At 43.7% G+C, this 18,857-nt stretch overlaps 1 protein-coding gene across 1 annotated transcript in view; it reads left to right on the forward strand.

The window, feature by feature from the left end:
- The first annotated feature begins 1,331 nt into the window (after nucleotides 1-1,331).
- The window catches only part of galnt18b (UDP-N-acetyl-alpha-D-galactosamine:polypeptide N-acetylgalactosaminyltransferase 18b), a 47,828-nt gene continuing 30,302 nt past the window's right edge, over nucleotides 1,332-18,857 (forward strand). The window contains exon 1 of the mRNA XM_027011615.2: nucleotides 1,332-1,789. Coding sequence (XP_026867416.1) covers nucleotides 1,552-1,789 — 238 coding nt within the window. The 5' untranslated portion in view covers nucleotides 1,332-1,551. The remainder of the gene's footprint in view (nucleotides 1,790-18,857) is intronic.

Consider the following 18,857-nt stretch of genomic DNA (forward strand, 5'->3'; position numbering starts at 1 on the left):
TATCTTACATGTCCATCTGATGTACCTTTGAGATTGAATTCAATTATTATCATTCAAGTATTACTGAAGTGCTGTAACCTTCGGTTCCTGTTTTCTTTGCGAATGTTATAGTCATTACAGTAAACTCTTTTGTCTCTATCTTGTGGTTCAGAAAAGTATGACATGTATTAGCGAAACATCAGAATGTGGATTAAGTAGTACAGATGAGTGAAGCGTGGTTTAAGTCTTTCTCTCCATCTCTGTCTCTCTCCCTGCCCTTCCCCGTTTTACGAAGGTTTTGCAAATAAATACTCCAGGCTCCTTCCTTCATATGCTTCATTAGGCGATGGGAGTGAGAGCATGCCTCACCTTTAATGCTTGCCATAACTAATTAGTTTGCTGTTACTTGAAACCCTAATTGACCGTACCGGAGCTCGCTGTGTTCGGACTGCTTGAGTGACTACGCCATGTGAATGTAAAGAAGTAACACAATCTTTTCCCAATCGTTTTTTACTGCTTTTCCTCATTTCTTTTTTAACCTCTGGAACAGGCGTGGTAGTCTGAAGATTTCAGATTCCAGATGAAAGCACTTCTCTTTGGAGTTGCTCCACTGGCGTGTCTCCACTGGTGCGTGTGCGTCCCGGGCTCAGCTGGTAAACGGCAGTGGGAAGCAGAAGGATCCTGCAGGTCTTTGCACATCTTAACCCTGTTCCTGCAGACACAGACACGCATCAAACCCGCGCTGCCTATGGAGTCACGATGTGCTGCCAAACAAGCAGATTCTCTACTATTACTTAGAAGGTGTAGCACAACAACATAACATTTATTAACAAGCATAATATTCAACACTTTCTTGTTTTAAAGGCATAGATAGTAACTTTTAAAACGCTTTCTTGAGTCTTGTTTTGGTTTTGTTTTGCTGTATATTTATTTTGTTTATCTTTGGAAGACATTAGCAATCGCTTTGACTCCTACGCCAGCTCTCAAATGCCAGGGCTATAAAGTAACTGCGGTTTGGACCTTGATTAGAGCTTTATCTCCTGAAGAGGGAGTTTCGACATTAAATATTGTTTGCTTGCCGAGCACAACAGATACATTAACAATGCCATATTTGTTAATGACATGGGTCCATTGCCGTGTTTGGAAATTGAGCCCCGGTATCGTGGAAGAACACACCTCCGAAACTGTTATTGGACCACCCTGCAACTAAAAGCAAAGATTACGGCCGTGCTGTGGCGTCCCATTGGCCGCGCGGCTGGAGCGCAATGCCCCGCGCACCCACCCTCCCCGCTCCTGGATTATGTTGCCCAGCGCTAGCGATGGAAGGCGCGACCGTACGTGTTGGAGCAAGACAGAAGCCGTAATTTTGAATGCAGCTAAAAAGATTTGTCAGGCAAACTATGCGTGTAAAATTGTGTCTGGGGCGGCAGAAGACGCGCTGTGCTTAGAGAACAGGTTGTCGGACCACTGCAGGAATTTCACTAGGTCGTAGAGAACTGACGCGTAATTCACGCGGGCGACTCCAGCTCCGTTCTGCATCGGATTCTGGAGGCTGCGTGCAGGGATGTCGGAATGGCTTGTACCAGGAGAACCAAAACTTTGGTGTCTACGTGCGTGATCCTGAGTGGCATGACCAACATTGTCTGCCTGTTGTATGTCGGATGGGTAACTAATTATATCGCCAATGTGTACATCAAAGTTCCGATGCCTGTCCCAGCGAAAAAGTTGGAAGGCGACAAAAAGGGAGAAACTCTACGGATTATAGAACGACTCGATCGTCTCGAGAATGTTGTTAATCAGCATATCCAAGGTATGTTTTTGGAAAACTAAATACAATAGATTATTTTGAAGATGGCACTGTGAAAGACAACAATTCTAACATTTTATTTGCAATTTGGGAGGGTGTTTTTTTTTGTATGTTTAATCTGTCGCTAGATTCTTAACTCTTTTAAGGGTGCATACGTATTTCTTAACTTGTATTGATTGAGCGAAATTAAATATTTACCGAATGTAGTGTTCAGTACAGTGTTCAGCACAGTTCAGATTTACAACGGGACGTCGCAGGCCGTTTTAGGCGTTTAGACCCTCGACGAGTCTGCATCGTATAGGCCATGTGGGTTAGGCTGCATTCTGACGGAGTTACCTAGCTAGTAATCGTATTGAAATATGGCTAAATGCTGAACATTGAGATTAATATATTATATGTATAGACAGCTTTCAATTTCTAATACATTAAAGGTTTTTTTTCAGTGCTGATCTATTACTTATACAGTAGTTTGAATATCAACTTTGTAGCTAGTTCTATAATAAAGTGTAACATTTAACAGTAGGCTATAAATGATTGATTCGGTTATACAGAAAGGTGTGTGTCATCACTAATCAGACACGAAAATGAGTTGTAGGTCTATATTAAATGAGTGTAAGGCCAATTTGATCTCCATTTTCAGAAGACGCAGCAAGTCGCAACTAATTGTTTAATTCCTAGACATTAGTTCTGAAATGTTACCGTGGGCTTTCACCTTTTTTAATGTGAAAAACCTTGGAAACCATTTTCTCCTCTTCATCATCCAGTTCTTAACGCAACCATTTTCAGACCTTTATCTTCATGCTACTCAGGATGGTTTTGGTCGATTTTCATGGTAGGCGATAATATCTGCAGAAAAGAATGCCTAGAGAGTTCAGTTGAGAGTATAGTCATCCGCATCTTTATCAGACTAAATCATCTTATCTTTATCAGGTTAATAAAAGGACGTAGTGCCGATATGGTGCAAACCTTACTCCATGTTTTTTTTAAATATATATATATATATATATATATATATATATATATATATATATATATATATATATATATATAATATTAATAATATTCTAAAATATTAATATCGGTAATGATATTACACCCTGTAAGCCTTCTAGATTTTGATTGTTGGTATTGACATTGAATTGGTGCACCTGTACACATGAGATAACAGAGGTTTCAAATTGTGGTCCAATTATTCTTGTAGAGCCAAATGTTTAATTGAATTTCCATGGTGTGTGTATGTGTGTGTATGTGTGTGCGTCTGTGTGTGTGTGTGTGTGTGTGTGTGTACATTCTGGGAGCTTCCCTTAGTAGAATGAAGTAAGAGATCTGTAGAAAAAATCAGGATAAATGGCTTCCAGTTTCCCGAAAGAGAGATTGTTCATTTGTTAGTCGTTGTCTGTTTGAGTCATTAAATGTCAAAATGTATGTAGTTTCCCTAAAGATTTTCAAGCATCATGCATTAATATAAACAGAGGCTCTTTTTCGGGGCTTGCCAGAGGTTTGTTAAAGCCAGAGCCTAAACTGCTTTTGTTACTTCCATATCACTTGTCCTTTCTGCTGCGTTCATTGTTTTTTTTCTAACAAAAACTGTTAGCTACTCTTACAGGGCAGCAGTGTGAAACTCAACCTGCACTCTGAAATGAATGATAACAATTCTGTTATTCATTGGCAAACACAAGTAGACTATGTTTAGCTCCATTACAAGGTTTTTATAACACCTGCTCAGCGTTTGGACTTTAATAATTTACTTCATTTAAATGCTTTGGTCCAAGTGGGTATATGCTCTATATTAATTTTAATTTGCATTTTTGGCATTTAGCCTTTTCATTTTTTGTAAAGCAATTGTTCAGAAGCGAACTGAAACAAGTAATTTAGAGCTTAACCGAGTCCCTTATGTCAGTGGCTGTTGGTTCTTTTCAGAACTCTCTCTCTGTATTTGAGGGAGCAACATGTCTTGGCTTTCTCTTCTAGTGAAATGTGAAAGGCTCTGACACCTTGTTCTTTCGATGTCCCTCACTGTGACATTAAAACTTTGCCAAAAAAACCCTTTTGCATGCCACCAAATTAGTTGCTAGCAAAATGTCTGGTTCTTAATCTGTCCTTATTTCCAAATGATGCGTACAGAGAGCAGACTTGAAAGGAATGCAAACTTTTTTTTTTTCTTGAAATATGCCATCATATCCAATATTTCCCTTCAACATAATCAAAGCCCAAACATGCGTGCCATCCGTTGTGCAGGTGTAATCTTTACTGGCACTGGCAATGCACAGAAGCTCGAGTCCTGTGTGAGAATGGGGTCACGTGAATGTGTTTCAGTCACGATGGCACCCCCTTTCCAGTGGAGCCCCCGATCTGTGAGGCACTCATGCTTGGCTGATTGCTTAAATGAACATTCCCTTCCTGGGTCAGCAGACGCACTCTGCTGCCTGGCACGGGTTTCCGCTTGCTGGACCGGCATCTGCAAAGCTAGCGCATTAGGGGTAGATTTCTCTAGTCTCAACACCCCCCTCCCCCCAGTCTCTCCATTCTACTTACAGCTTGACTTTTGGATACCACCCCAAGCACACCTTTGCTCTTTCTGATTGCTGATGTTTGTGGTTGGCCAAAAGCATATTAATTATCTCCTTCCCAGAGCCACTCAACAGTCAAGGATGACATAAGTGCACTGATTGCATCTAGTGTCCAGGCATCAAATGAGGGCTGATTGAGGATGTACTTTATTCTGGTATGCCATATTTATAACCAACATTTCTCTCTCTCTCTCTCTCTCTCTCTCTCTCTCTCACACACAGACACACAGACACACACACACTCCATGGCACTTGTGAGTGCTTGGTGGAATGAACGAATCGCATGCTGAAGATGCGCGCCAGCTGTAGCTTCGGCACCTGGCTCCAGCAGGCTGGAGGGTGATCTGTCTGATCTCTCCGTCATGGTGATAAAGCAAGGTGCTTCTCTTCACTGAGCCTTTACTCCATCTGAGGCAGAACCTCTATCCTTCAAAACTCAGGGAGTTGCCACGGTGGAACCTCACGTGACCCTGTGTACTTTACAGTTGAATAACCGTATCAGGGGAGCGTGGCTTGACAGGTTAACAGAAGCCGCATACCCATCTTTCTTGCCTTTTGTCCTCGGCTTGTACCTGAAAGCGTATTTCACATATTTCAGCTGGAATGTTCTGGAATAGACTTTGTTTCAAATGCTGTTTGTGTGTGCTGTTACTCTTCTGGAGGCAGTGATACAGATCAGATGGCTGAATGCAGATCTCAGAGTCGGCTTAGCTGAGGAAGTGGTATTAGGTTTCAGGTCTTTGTGTGAATTTCCTCCTCATTACAATACAGTACACTCTTCCTGCTTAAGGCTGAGGATATAGCTGGTCTCATGTTGCACCCAATTGCAAGGCTTCTGCTTGACTTCTTGATTAGGACACTTTGCAAAAGATTCCACTTGTACCAAGTTATTAAAATAAAGCATCTTAGCAAGTTTATTTAAACTTCAGTACTGCATGTAGTTACATGGGGATTTTGTTCTCACTCCTTTCATAATTCTTTTTGACAAATAATAATAAGTTTATCATTACTGTAGTTGCAGTATACTTTTAACTGTGTGTGGAAGCTGTCAGAACTGTGGAGAGGTGTGTATGTGTTTGTGTGTGTGTGTGTGTGTGTGTGTGTGTGTGTGTGTATGTGTGTGTGTGTGTGTGTGTGTGTGTGTGTGTGTGTGTGTGTGTGTGTGTGTGTGTACATTCTGCGAGCTTCCCTTAGCAGAATGAAGTAAGAGATCTGTAGAATAAATCAGGATAAATGGCTTCCAGTTTCCAGAAAGAGAGATTGTTAATTTGTTTGTTAGTCGTCATCTGTTTGAGTCATTAAACAAACCAGAAAGCCCATTGATTTCTAAATAGATTTCTATGTGTTCAGCATACAGATTTTACTCAGGCAATAAAAAATAAAGTACTCAAACATAAAAATGCTCTTTAAAATTCTCAAAGGAAATAAAATATTGGCTGTATTTATGTTTAATCATGTTTAATTCTTACAGTTAATAATTAATATTAATAATTAGTTTAGTTTTTTAAAGAAATGTCCTGCTATTTTCACTACCAGTATATTTGTATGTGCCTGTCCTGGTGCACAGAGTTCCCGTGAGCTCAGGAACTGTGATATTTGGATATGTGCTGAGAGCTGCCTCCAGACCTCAAACCACTGGGAGTTGTATGGTGACAGAGGCGCTGTGGAATGGCTGAAGCATGGAGTTCCCCGTAAAGATGGGGGTCCTGGTTTCACCCTGTCCCCTCCCCAGTTTATTTTCAGTAAACAGCAGGTCAGGGTTAACTACCTCGCAAACCGAGGATCTGAGAAAGCTGTATAAACCAGTGACACATTGCCGTGGACATGAGAAAGCCACGCTGCGTTTGGTGTCTTCCAGAAGACTCTGGTGCTTTTTAAGTTGGTTCTGACTGCCACTGTGACTGATGAATGGCTCGGCTAATCAGTTGTCTTATCTGGCCAGAGTAAGGACCCCATCCCCGCGTGATGTATGGCTTGGGTGTGAAGGTTATCTCATGATAATCTCAATGAGTTCTGTTAATCTAAGACATTGCAAGGTCCCCCAGCCAGAGAGACACAGGCTATTAATCAGAAAAGCTCAGACAGCAGAGCACACACCACAATGTTTTTCTAGAGCTTTGCTTTTATTGCAAAAAGCACGTTAGCAGTGTTTGTCCTGAAAATGCACTTGGTTACTTAAGCAAGTCAGACATCTCTCTAGGTGCTGATGATTAGCCACACTGTGACGAGCTGTTCACCAATGCCATTTGATGTGTGCTTCTTCAGTGAGAGCTGAGGTATACATAACGGTTTTGGTAACTTGTTTCTTGGAGACTTATGCCACTGTTTCATTGAACATATTTAGGACGGTCACTGCCACAGCTAAATTTCCTACTCGTTTATCAGATGTAGAAGAAACCATGACACCAGTGAAGTAGTCGCAGCAGCAGAGCGAGTGCTTGAAGAAGACACCAACATGTTGATTTTTGTCTCAGCCAGATAGAACGAGTATTTAATTACCATAAATTAAGTGCAGTAGGACTGATAATGAAAACAATTAATTACTTTGAGGCTCGAGGGCCAAAGGCGCTCTGACAGGAACAAATTTAAAAACGATGTATTCTGACGTAACACTGTCATATTTTGTGCACATTATCCTTCACAGTGAAGCTGCTAACACAGTAATTTGCATAGAGCTACGTGTCATAGGCCCCCATAAGGTCCTGGTTTGTTTGTCTGTAGCTGTAATTCAGAGTTAGGGCAGACACATAGCAGACCAAATATCTTCCCCATAACAGCACATGGAACCTCACATTGTCTGTGTGCTGTAGGAATGGCAGGCGTGTATGCGAAGGTTAGGTTTACCACAGGAAGAGATGTTAAAGAGTAGTGACAGCAGAAGCATGTGGGTGACTCAGAAGAGAAAAAGAGACATAACTGATTGTTTTCAGAGAACTGCAGAATTAAGAGCTTGTACAGATTGCGAAGTGCGCAGGGTGTAAGACAGAGCTTGGTGTTTAGAACCAAGTCCAGCGGAAGAGCTCTGTGAGAATCAGGTCAGTGAGCCTAGTCAGGATCGCCTCAGAACAAAAAAATACACACTTGGGATTGATGCAGTGCTTTCTAAGATACAACCAATATATCCATGAGTGTAACCTTTCAATGCTAAAATCTAATACATGGGCATTAGATAGTGAGACCAGTGGGGAAAATGTCATTTTGGAAAATGTCATTTTGAAAAATTACGAATATTAATATTAAAATGTATATAGCGCCTTTATATATAGTTAGCTGAATCAGGGAAATATTTATTGATCATTCACAGAGAAGAGCCTTGTGTTGCATAAGCAGTAGTCTCGATGGTCTTTAATAATACAACATGCATCCAATCACCTTACATCATTTATATGTATCCTGTAGATAACCATTTTTATAGCCTTTAAAACAGCCTCTTCAGGGGTTTAAACGTCAGTGAAATCTGACGTGTAAGGCCACCTTGTTTCCCTGATTGCCACTGCTCCTCAGAGCTGTTTCTCCTCTTTACATCATGGCCTCCTTCTGGGCAATTTGTACCAGTCACTCATACAGTCTTACACTGTTTGCTGAGTGCACGTGTGGGCACTGAGGAGAGGTTATTCTATCAGGCAAACACTTTCAGTGGCTGAGGATCTGAATAGACTCCAATTACCAACTGAAGTGTCCTATTCCCTTCCAGGCTAATGCTGCAGATGTTTCAAAGACAAAGTGATTCTGGTTGAATTTGTTACTAGAAATTAGGTCTATATTTGGATGTACAAGCTATTACACTAAAATCAGCTTTGGGATCTTATCTAAACTACCATTAATACTGTATATCCTATATATCTTATATAATAATATCCTTAATACCACTAATATGGCGATAATTCAGAATAAATTTTTTTTTTCCATGCTGTTACAAAATCATATTTGCTGTTATACTGCTGAGACATAAGAGTATATCCTTGGAGTATATCCTGTGGTATAGTGTTGAACATACACCTAATAGAAATACTAAACTGCTATCTCAGGGAGAACGGCACACTAAGAAATGTGCACACCAAATTTTCTTCTTTTGGAACTCTTGTCTAACCCTCCCAAGGAAAAGACGCAGTTGGCACGCTGGGACAAGCCGAGGTTGTTCCTGGGCGAACTGCACAGCACAGCACAGCACCATGCATTCACCAGAATGCTAGCGAGAGAGTTCTTTTGATCAGTGTATTGTATGTATCAAAGGCTATTCGGTTAACGGCTTTCGTGTAGAATTAAGATTTCATCCGTGCCGTGTTTGTGCACTGCTGGATTGATATTAAAAGTGACGTTTCCCAGAAATGACAAACGCCATTCATACCAGGTGGAGAAAGGGATTAAAGACACTGCAGTAGGGTCATTTAAAATCTTTGTTAGCCCTTAAGAACACAGCTGGCTTTGAGGGCTTTTTTTTTTTTTAATTAACATGCCCTGTTCAAATTGATCATTCATATTCTTGTTCTCCTCTCATTACCTTGAGTCTAAGCAGTCGTGCCAATAAATTAGAAAAACACTGATTGTCACACGCTTTTATTTTACATTCATCAGATAGGTTCAGTGGATCAATTCCGACTGATTACTGCAGGAGCAAAACAGCGATCCAGCCCTATTTATTGGCAAAGGATGAGAAATAAACGCGTTCCACTCAGCAGGAAAAAAAGGGGGAAAGACAAGTGACTCCGGCTGCTTCACTCAGCAACAGTGTCTGAAATGAGCATGAGTGGTGTGGCTAAAAATGTCCTTATTTCAGCTTGAGAGAGAATATTAAACAGCAGAGGAACAGAACTAGAAGCAATGGTGTATAATTACTCGTTAATTAAGGCAGGAGTCATGCGCTGTTCAGGAAGCGTAGCCACGGAGTGTCGCTTGTTCCTAGAACTTAAGAGCGCACGCTGGGAATTGGCGCGTCGTCCCTAACAAGACCGGTGTATGCCACATTTATCTCCTGCATTGCAGGAAGAGACTTAAGGCCCATGGTATAATTATCACCTTATCTCTACTTATTATTTCTACCCAGGGATTTAATTACCACCGATGCCGATGCCGTACTGCTGTGTTTTCCTGCTGCCCGCATGCGAACTTGCTCGGATGAGTGATTGCCGACCATGGGTTCTCCATAGCAACCCGAGCCATTGTCCTTTGTCTGCTGAGCAGTCTTGTTGTTTGCAGTCGCTGTCAAAGCTGTTGTGGTGTGTTATTACATCCCTTGTCCCCCCTCCCTTAAATCTCAGCCTGGAGTGCAGGCTGGACACGACATGCTCAGTGGGACTCGTATGGTTAATGATGGGCAGGGTCTTGGTGCGTTAAGAATCACTCAGCTGGTGATGTGTGTGTCCATTGCTCTCCTTGTCATGCCAGGAAATGCTGTGGCTGTACCATGTTGCCCCCCCCCCAAAAAAAAAGACCAAAGCTATTTATGATATGATTCAATGTGTTTTAACTTGGTAAAGTTTGATATTTTTCCAGCGCACTGCGAAACGTTTGGGTTATTGAAGGTCTCGGTCTTGTTACTTGTACCAATTACTTAAGAAACCTCCCCCATTCACCACACCCCATTACAGACAGAACACATAAACCCGATTCTAGCCAAACTCCAGCGTAATCCTTCCAACCGTATAACTTGTCCATTTTCTGGAGTGAAAGAGGGGCGATGAATCAGACACAGGTCTTTTGAGGTCCCAACGCGACTGTGGATGAAATAACGGAGCAGGAGAAGCTCGCACTGATTCTCTGGGAGGTGGAGAGGCCTCTCGTAAGCGCAGTGGAATCATGTCCTGGTTGTGTCGAGAGGGCTCCTGGAGGGAGGCTACAACCCTGCCATCGGCTTGAAATGCTGTCAGAGAGGTAACAAGGGGCGCGCTATTGTTAACTGAAGCCTGAAGGTGATCATCTGTTTCAAATGGCAGGAGAGGTAAACTACAGGATGAGTATCAGTGCTAACAGGCAGCAGGCTTTTGTTCTGTGTCCCTCTATACCCCCACATTCTTTTTTAACAGATTGTCTGCTTGCAGGTTGCTCTACCCCCATTGATAGCGACCGTAATATAGTTGTAGAGCTCCAGGCAATTGTGTCGATTGCTGCAAGTCGCCTGCATCGATGAATCTCAAAATCTGATTGTATGAAGAAAAGCAAGAGTGAACAAAAAAGGCTTTGTCCCTGAATTAGCATCTTAATAGAAAAATAAACGTGTTGGAGATAGGGATGTTCACTCAGCAGAGCAAACAACGTCATCGCTCGAGATGCCTTATCTTTTGCTCTGCAAGGTGCGCACTCCGAGCACCACGATAAGGAGTCCCCTGAGCTGAGAGTCATTGGGTGAATTGCCTCATTTGAACATTCCCAAAGTCACTACAGCTGTTTGCTGGCAGATCACATCTACCGGAATATGTAACGATGCATGTAAAATGCTGAATGTAAAACAGAAACCAAGCTGCAAGCGCATGTGGCTTTTCCCGGCCGTCGCAGTCAGGTTCAGTCAAATTCGAGTTTTAGCTAGAAAGCAGTGATGCTAACAGCAGCCCTCTGCACATACAAGCTAGTACATGCAAGCTAGTTCTTTGCTTTCTGTTTTAGTTCTTGTCCTCTGTGGTATTTTCTGGTACCTCAGTGATTTCTATGTATTAAGAAGACGCACAGGTCTTCATGCTTGGTGCTGCAGTGCTCTGGGCCTAAACATCCCTCACCTTTAACGCATTCAGACCTCCGGGGTCGGTATCACGTATTTTATAGTGATGTCTGGATATTAGCTACGTCACAATGGGGAGGCCCTGCAGAATTCCTTTTAGGCAGGACTGGGTCATGGCGACTGGGTATGGAGAGCCTCGTAGATGACGTTGGGCTCAGTAACGAGAGGAGCCCTGCACTCTCTGACTGCATGGGATGGGGAATTGCATCAGTGACACTTGTACTAATTGTATCAGGTGCTCGTTTGTGTGATTTAATTTGCTAGCAGGGAATTTGGCTGTGCTGCAGGATTAGATTAGTATTACCGTGTCACGGAGTGTTTTGAAGAAAAGAAAAAAAAACAGTTTGCTGAGAGCAGCTAACCTAGAAAAATGATCTCACTGCATAAATCTCTCATAGAGCACTGTACGACGAGTGATGTTCATTAAGGATAATTGCAGCGTTTATACTTCTATAGGTGCATGCAAGTCTGGGCGGTAGTGTAGTATTCTTCTCATTAAAGATTTTCATGAATGGGCCGCTGCTTCAGAACTGGTCCGTCGGTCCGCTACTCTGTCCGCACCTCAACCCCGAAGGGAGGACTATCAGTCCGTCATAGCTTTGGGCAGACCCTGGGGGACCCTCCCTGGAGATGGACCTGGCTTCGCTGTGAAAATAGCGTCATCGTTTCAGACAGATCTCCAAGTGACCTGTCCGTTCCCCTAAGCCTTGCTGACAGACACAGGGCACAGGAATATGCTCACTGGGACTGTCAGCAACGGTGCCTGTCGATGACCTGATGGGGAACTGGGTATTTGAAGATGATGGCAAAGTCAATTCATAGACTTCACAGAAATCGTTGCTTGATGTTTTATCCATTTTAAAGACATAATAGGAATCTTCAGCTGGAAAACAATTCAAAGGACACAGCGTGTGTAAAACATCACTTTCCATTTCCACTCTCCTTTTGTTCCGCGGCTTTTATGTTTCTCCAGTGATGGATTAAACTGGTTTGATTCCTTACCTGCCTGAGGTTCGGCCTGGTTCAGAGATGGGTGTTGATACAGAAGTGTGTTTGCTCACCAAAAGCCTCTGAATGCAGCTGGGATGGGCTCTGGGTCCTCATGAAGTGCATGCGCTTTGCCCACACACCCCTCATCTCTTTGCCTTTTTGACCGTACAAGTGCAGAGTATGCAAATCCAGAGTGTAAAAATAGACTCTGGTTGCATTGGTGAGTTGTACTAGAAGGTCATTATGCATAAACTCACCCGTGATGCACTAAAACGCTGTCAGTATTTGCATATTCTCCGCTGGTTGGTGCAGCGCTCATATAAACATGTTGTGCATCAGAGCATCCGTGGTGCATCCAGTGGGGATTTCTTTTTCCTAGTAGGTGCACGATTAAAGCAAAGAACAGGCACTCAGAGAGACTTGGCAGGATCTCTTTGTGTGCATGTGTACTGGGGCACAAAAAGTCATGCCGCTTTCTTTCCACCTAAAACCTTTTCCAACAAAAACCCTGCGCGCCGTAAGAGGGTCCCCCCTTTTGCCTGGTGCTTTTCAAGTTATATTGATTGAGTCTGGGATTTCAGCATTTTCTCCAGGGTTATCTCGTGGTTTACAAATACATGTAAGTGTACAATGTAATTACTTTTTGACCAGGCACAGTTTGAAGTAAGCATCACAGACAGTATCTTCTACACTCTGCATAAAGATGAGAGTGAAATTGTTGAAAGCATTAGGCAGTTGAGTTGCAGAGCTCAAATGCACACCGTACTTTCACTTTTCAGAGTGCTAAATGGCTAATTCAGAGACATCTGTCGTCGAAGCACAACAGACAGCAATTGGGAACGAGGTTGTCAAGGAAAGCGAAGAGCGAAAACACAGCAACCAGGCAGAGGTGTCAATCAGGCATGTGGTGCAGCAGCCCCTCCTCCCTTCTCTCTCCCTCTTTTCTCCCACTCTTACAGTCATTCTCTCCTCCCTTCTCTATTCCTCTTTCTTTCTCTCTCCTTCTCCGCCCCCCCCCCCCCCCCCCCCCCCCCCCCCGGCTCTTCTGTGTGGTCCTGAGGAACTGGTGAACAGGCCCCATGTGAACTGCTCTCTCACGTCCAGTCAAAGTTACATCTGCACGGTGATGATAAGACCCAAACTCCGGCTCCAGACTTTCATCGTGGCACATGGGCTGCAGTCAATTAATCACAGCTGGGCCATATCGCAAAATTAGACTCTCACATTGTTTGACGGAGGGAATATGGGTCTGGGCCTGACCAGCGTGCAGTGCGGCCTGAACATGACGAGGAGAAGTGCACGTACGACCTTCAAGCACTTCCATGCGTTAGTATCTATGCCAGCCAGCTGGATCCTTCGTTACTGCATGTTCAAGCCCGCTGTTACCTGCTCATCCACAGGCTTACAGCTGGAGGTCGGCCTGCTGATCTCCTGCTGCTCCCCTCTCACTCACGCGATTTTACGCGTATCATTTTTATTTGTGCGTATGTTCCTTTTTTATTCCTCTGAATCCAAATGCTTTTTGACCTCTGGTCTTTAACCGATGTGAATCTTCTAAGTCTTCTACACTAAGACCCTCACCTTCTTGAGAACAAAGGCTTCTGTTGTGCTGTAAGCCTGTTTACGAGAAATCTCCACTGCCAACCCTACGCTGCATCTTTAACGTTTGCTAGCACGCGTCGGCCCAGGCAGGGTTTGTGATGCGCTGAAAGAGTGCACGCGCAGGTGCCGCCGATACCGTTGCCAGGCTGCCAGAGAACTTTCGCAGGCGATAGCGAGAAGAAAAAAAACGACTTGCCAGAAGGACGGGAGGCCTGTTTATCATCAGCTGGCAATCTTTGATCCTTCCAGAAATATTTCAGGAGCATGAGCACCTTGGAGGGAAGCGCGCTTGAGTGAGTCATCAGCGCAGGCCGAAAGTGTGCCCGGCAGGTGTGCACGCTGCAGTGAAGCCCCGTTGCGCAGACACTCCGAGCGTGCTCCATAGGAACCAAGCGGTCCTAGAGTCGTGCCTGCCTATAACCACTCATCTATTGAGCCCACTGTCATGTCTTATTACAGGCCTAATAGCCTCCTGAAGTGGAGATCAAGGACTCATTGGTTGAGATGGGAGGTTTCATCTGGGGAAAATGGAAGAACGGCTGTGGAATTTCCACAGCCACCGGGGCATTTCGGTGTGAGTCCAGCACGCTGCGGTGAAGCCCCGTTGCGCAGACGCTCCGAGCGTGCTCCATAGGAACCAAGCGGTCCTAGAGTCGTGCCTGCCTATAACCACTCATCTATTGAGCCCACTGTCATGTCTTATTACAGGCCTAATAGCCTCCTGAAGTGGAGATCCAGGACTCATTGGTGGAGATGGGAGGTTTCATCTGGGGAAAATGGAAGAACGTCTGGGTCTCATCACAGGAATTTCCACAGCCACCGGGGCATTTCGGTGTGAGTCCAGTCTTCCACTGGGGTAGCGATGGAAAGGCTTTTAGTGGGCTGTGATTTCCTGCACCGTTCAAGATCCATTTGGTGGACTTGGATAGCCTGTTCGAGGTGAACGAATGGGTTTTACAGAAATGGCCCTTTCAAGAGCAGCCTAACAGCCTGAGATCTTTTATCCTGTACATTTAAGTGATGGCGGTAAATTATAGTAGCCTGGAAAACGGCTTTTAAATTGAGGGGAATTATCAGTCTCTTGGGTCTGGGTTAATCACACGTGCGTGAATAGTATGACATGGCATGTTTTCCGCACTGCTCCCAGCAGATAAACCAGGAGAACCACTCTTCTTAGACAGCGCTTTCGCAGCTCAAGTGAAGCCTGCTTCATTTGAATTAACTTATCGCCAAGAACCTGGCGAGCCCGGTGAGAACCTTACTTCATAGCTGGTGACAATACCAGCATCTGCGGGCTCCCAGTGACCCGTGCCAGATTGCCAACATTTCTCCTCGCTGGAACCAGAGGCGATCTCCGTTCCTGCATTATTTATGAACGAATGAAATAGCGGTGCCGAGATGAGAGGCCTCTTCCTCGACTGTAGCTTCCCTGGTCCTTTGGCTGCTCTGATAGATGAACCACTGATGCTCTGGATGAGAGAGAGGGCCTCGACTCTAGGAATATTACATCACTGCAGGGGGCGAGAATGACGAAGATGCACTCCAAACGAGCTTCGTACCTCGGACCCACGGCCCTCATATTGAAGAGCCCTTACACTCTTCATTCAGACATGTACCAGTCATTTCAAGGACACTGCTGGCCTTTGTAGATTGGTTGTTATAATTTAGTGTTTAGACAGTTGCCAAATGCTGATGTTGCCATAAGCACCATACAAATGTACATATATTTTTTAAGATTCGCTAAGACTACCAGCAAGCCCTTGAACTCAATGCCTCCTCTCTTCTCTCGTTTGCTCTGGTGTTATGCCTGTGATACAAGATAATGTGATTATCTACCACTGTGTAGAGGCAGCAGGGAAAATTCGTGTTCAGTTGACATAGCAAAGGACCTCAATTCCCTCTTTTAAAGAATGTTTTTCCCCTAATGGGTGAGAATGAGCACTTTTTACAGCACTTGTTCCCTAGACTACTTTGGGACTTTTGATCTCATTGGAGTGAGCTGTAGCAAAATGTCTGTTTACCAAAATTGGTAAGATAATTTAAAAAGTGAGGGAAGAAAAGTAGAATGTTATGAACTGGCTTCTTATTCATACACAGTTATGCAATGCTGAATAAGGTAGCTGAATAAGGAGGCCACAGTATTACCCAAGTCCATGTTATGGTCAGCTTCTGCTATCTGATGGGCTTTGAACTGAGGGACTGAATCTAATTGAGCTGTGACAGGTTGAGTCTCTTTTAAATTGGGATGGAAGCCATTTTTAACTAATGAAACAAAAAGAACAAAAGATTTGTTATTTGGTGCACACATCAAAGTCTTCAAAACATTAACGAAAAGCTTTAAGGAACGTTTAGCTTTTTCTGTGAGCTGCTCTTCTTTCTAATCACCGAAGGCTTGTATTGGTGACCTAATGATCTTGGCTCGGTATATTTGCGAACTACGTCTCACTCATGGCAGGCTGACAGGCTTGCTGCCATGTGCTGATGCATGGCAGGTCAGTTTTGCTGCCCTTTGCACACATTAAACAAGACAGATGAGCAGAGCCTTGCAGGACACAGTAAACCGAACACACAGGCGCCGATTCCAACTCCTCCTCCACAGTCTGCGCTCAAGAAGAAATTGTATGCACTCCAGTGTGACCCTGTCTATTGTATGTGTTTAATCGTTTTTTGCAGAAGAGTTAGCGGCCAAGAACTTAAGAATACTTCAGAAAATATATTTTTAAAAATTGTTTTTGTTTTGAAAAAAAGCCCTGGAAGGAAATGGTAGTAGTTCTCGTCAGTGTTTCTCTCATGGTTGGCAGTTGATATGCAAGTGCCTCGTGCGAGTTGCCTTCCCGAGGAGTGAAATGTCTCGATTTGTTTATTACGGTCCGAGTACACAAGACCAAAGCAAAATAAATCTTTTGGGGAGGGGAGAGGTGGCTGCTTTGTAAAAGCAACTTCAGCCGGAACCTTGACACATAGCCCTCTGACGCTCACTGGTCATTGGCATTCTGGGAGATAATGCAAGGCATTCTGGGAGATAATGCAATGGGAGCAGGCGCCTGCGTCCCTGAACCAGCTAATTGGCAGATAAGTATCATGCAGTATGTGCTGTCGTACATGCACATGTCAGCAAGCTGCGGAGCTCACGGTGGAATAAGCTGAACTGATGCTGAGTGGAGCCCTGTGAAATCTGTCCACAGACTCATTATTGCATATTAGACTTTGGAGCATTTATCATTCTAGGGTATTTAAAATACAGCAATGCCAGCAGTGTATACAGTGTATACCCCCTTCCAGTGGGAGGTCATATCGATGTTGTCATTACTTGGATCTGTTGACGCTACTCCTCCAGCTCCCATATCATCACTGGTACCATTAGCTTGGTGGTGTCTGCATTCTATAGGACCTTAAACTCAGTAGTAACTGTAAACTGTCAAAAATGTAACCCAAAATCATTAAAACATAAATTGAGTGTTGAATGGTTTAAACAGAATTGTAGAAGCGTGTGGAAAGAATAGATGTAAATTATTTTAATTATTTGTTGAGGAGACTCCTCCTCCACCAGGACGCCCAGTCCACACATTCAAGCAAGCACATTCATGAGATAGCCAGCCAGCAAAATAGAATAGGTTTTCATTCAAAAACAAATGTTAGAAAATGTTATCTATAGTGTTACCAAGGATGACAACACACTGCAGGCCTTATTTGATTGATATGTTTGCAATGTGCAAAATATATATATATGTATCTATATCTCCACTCCAGGGAGACTACCCAACTAACCAGAACATCTTCACCTGAGTAGTGATGTTCTACACTTGTTCCCTCTCTAGTTAATGACTCTCTCCTCATATATAGACTACCCTTCCTGCATTGTTTATCTGTCCATACTGAAGATAAAAACCTCCGCGTTTGGATCCGAACATACCTGTGTCCTAGTGTTTACTACAGTCGATGGGTACTGCGGTTGGTGCACATCCATGGCCAACTATGCAGAAAAGCCTTCACAAAACAATATTTGTAAGACAAAAATGTATTGCTTGAGTTATGTTTCCATGTTTTCATGGAAACATGCAGCACAATTTCATGAGTCAGTCAACATGTTTCGGATACATTTAGAAGGAAAATGTTTTTAAAGTGATAACAACTACTTTTTGTTATCACGTTAAACACATTTTTACCCCACACTTCCTGTGTGTGTGACTGCTACAACCTTGATGTTAAACTTTTCTGCCTCTTATCTCCTATCACGGTGTCTCGATGATTCACAAGGTACAGCCAGGTATAAATAGTACAAATTTCACTGTAGTTTCCTAAACAAAACCAGGACATTTTTGCAAGAGATGCTTCATCAGCAAACTCAAAAGGCTTCATCAGGTAGACATGACGAAGGACTTCTGTCCAAAACACACGTGCACACACACCAATTTGTCATAACATTAAAACCACCTGCTGCCAAAACAGCTCTGAAGCATCCCTAAGATTTGGACTCCACAAGACGTCTGAAAGAATCCTGTGGTACCTGACACCAAGACATAAGCAGCAGATTCTTTCAGTCCAGCATGTTTTGAGGTGGGGACTCCATGGATCAGACTTCTTTTACAGCACATCCCAAAGACGGATGATGGGATTGAGATCTGGAGAATATGTCGACACCTTAAACTTTTTGTCATGTTCCTCAAAGGCCACTGCCATTAGGGAATACTGTTGCGGTGAAGGGGTGTGCTTGGTCTGCAACAGTTAAGCCAGGTGGTGCACGTCAAAGTAACATTCACTTGAGCACCACACTGCCTCCATCGGCTTGCCTTCTTCCCATAGTGTGTCCTGGTGCCCAGTAGTGCACTTGCACACGGCCATCCACATGACATAAAAGCAAACATGACTCATCAGATCAGGCCTCCTTCTTCAGTTGCTCTTTGGTCCACTTCTGATGCTCTTGTGCCCACAGCAGGCTCTTTCGGTGGTGGATGATCTCGCTGGTCTATGCAGCGAGCTGCAAATCACTGTGTGTTCCGACACCTTTCTGTCATAGCGAGCATTAATATTTTCAGCAGTCTGTGCAGGAGTAGCTCTTCTGTGGGACTGGACCAGATGGGCTAGAGTAGCTCTTCTGTGGGACTGGACCACCGGTTGGTTTTCCTCTGACTGCTTTTGGAAGGTACTAACCGCTGTACGCTGGGAACCACACACAAGTACTGCTGTTTTGGACATG

Source organism: Electrophorus electricus, chromosome 1, assembly GCF_013358815.1.
Source record: "Electrophorus electricus isolate fEleEle1 chromosome 1, fEleEle1.pri, whole genome shotgun sequence".
Taxonomy (NCBI): Eukaryota; Metazoa; Chordata; class Actinopteri; order Gymnotiformes; family Gymnotidae; genus Electrophorus; species Electrophorus electricus.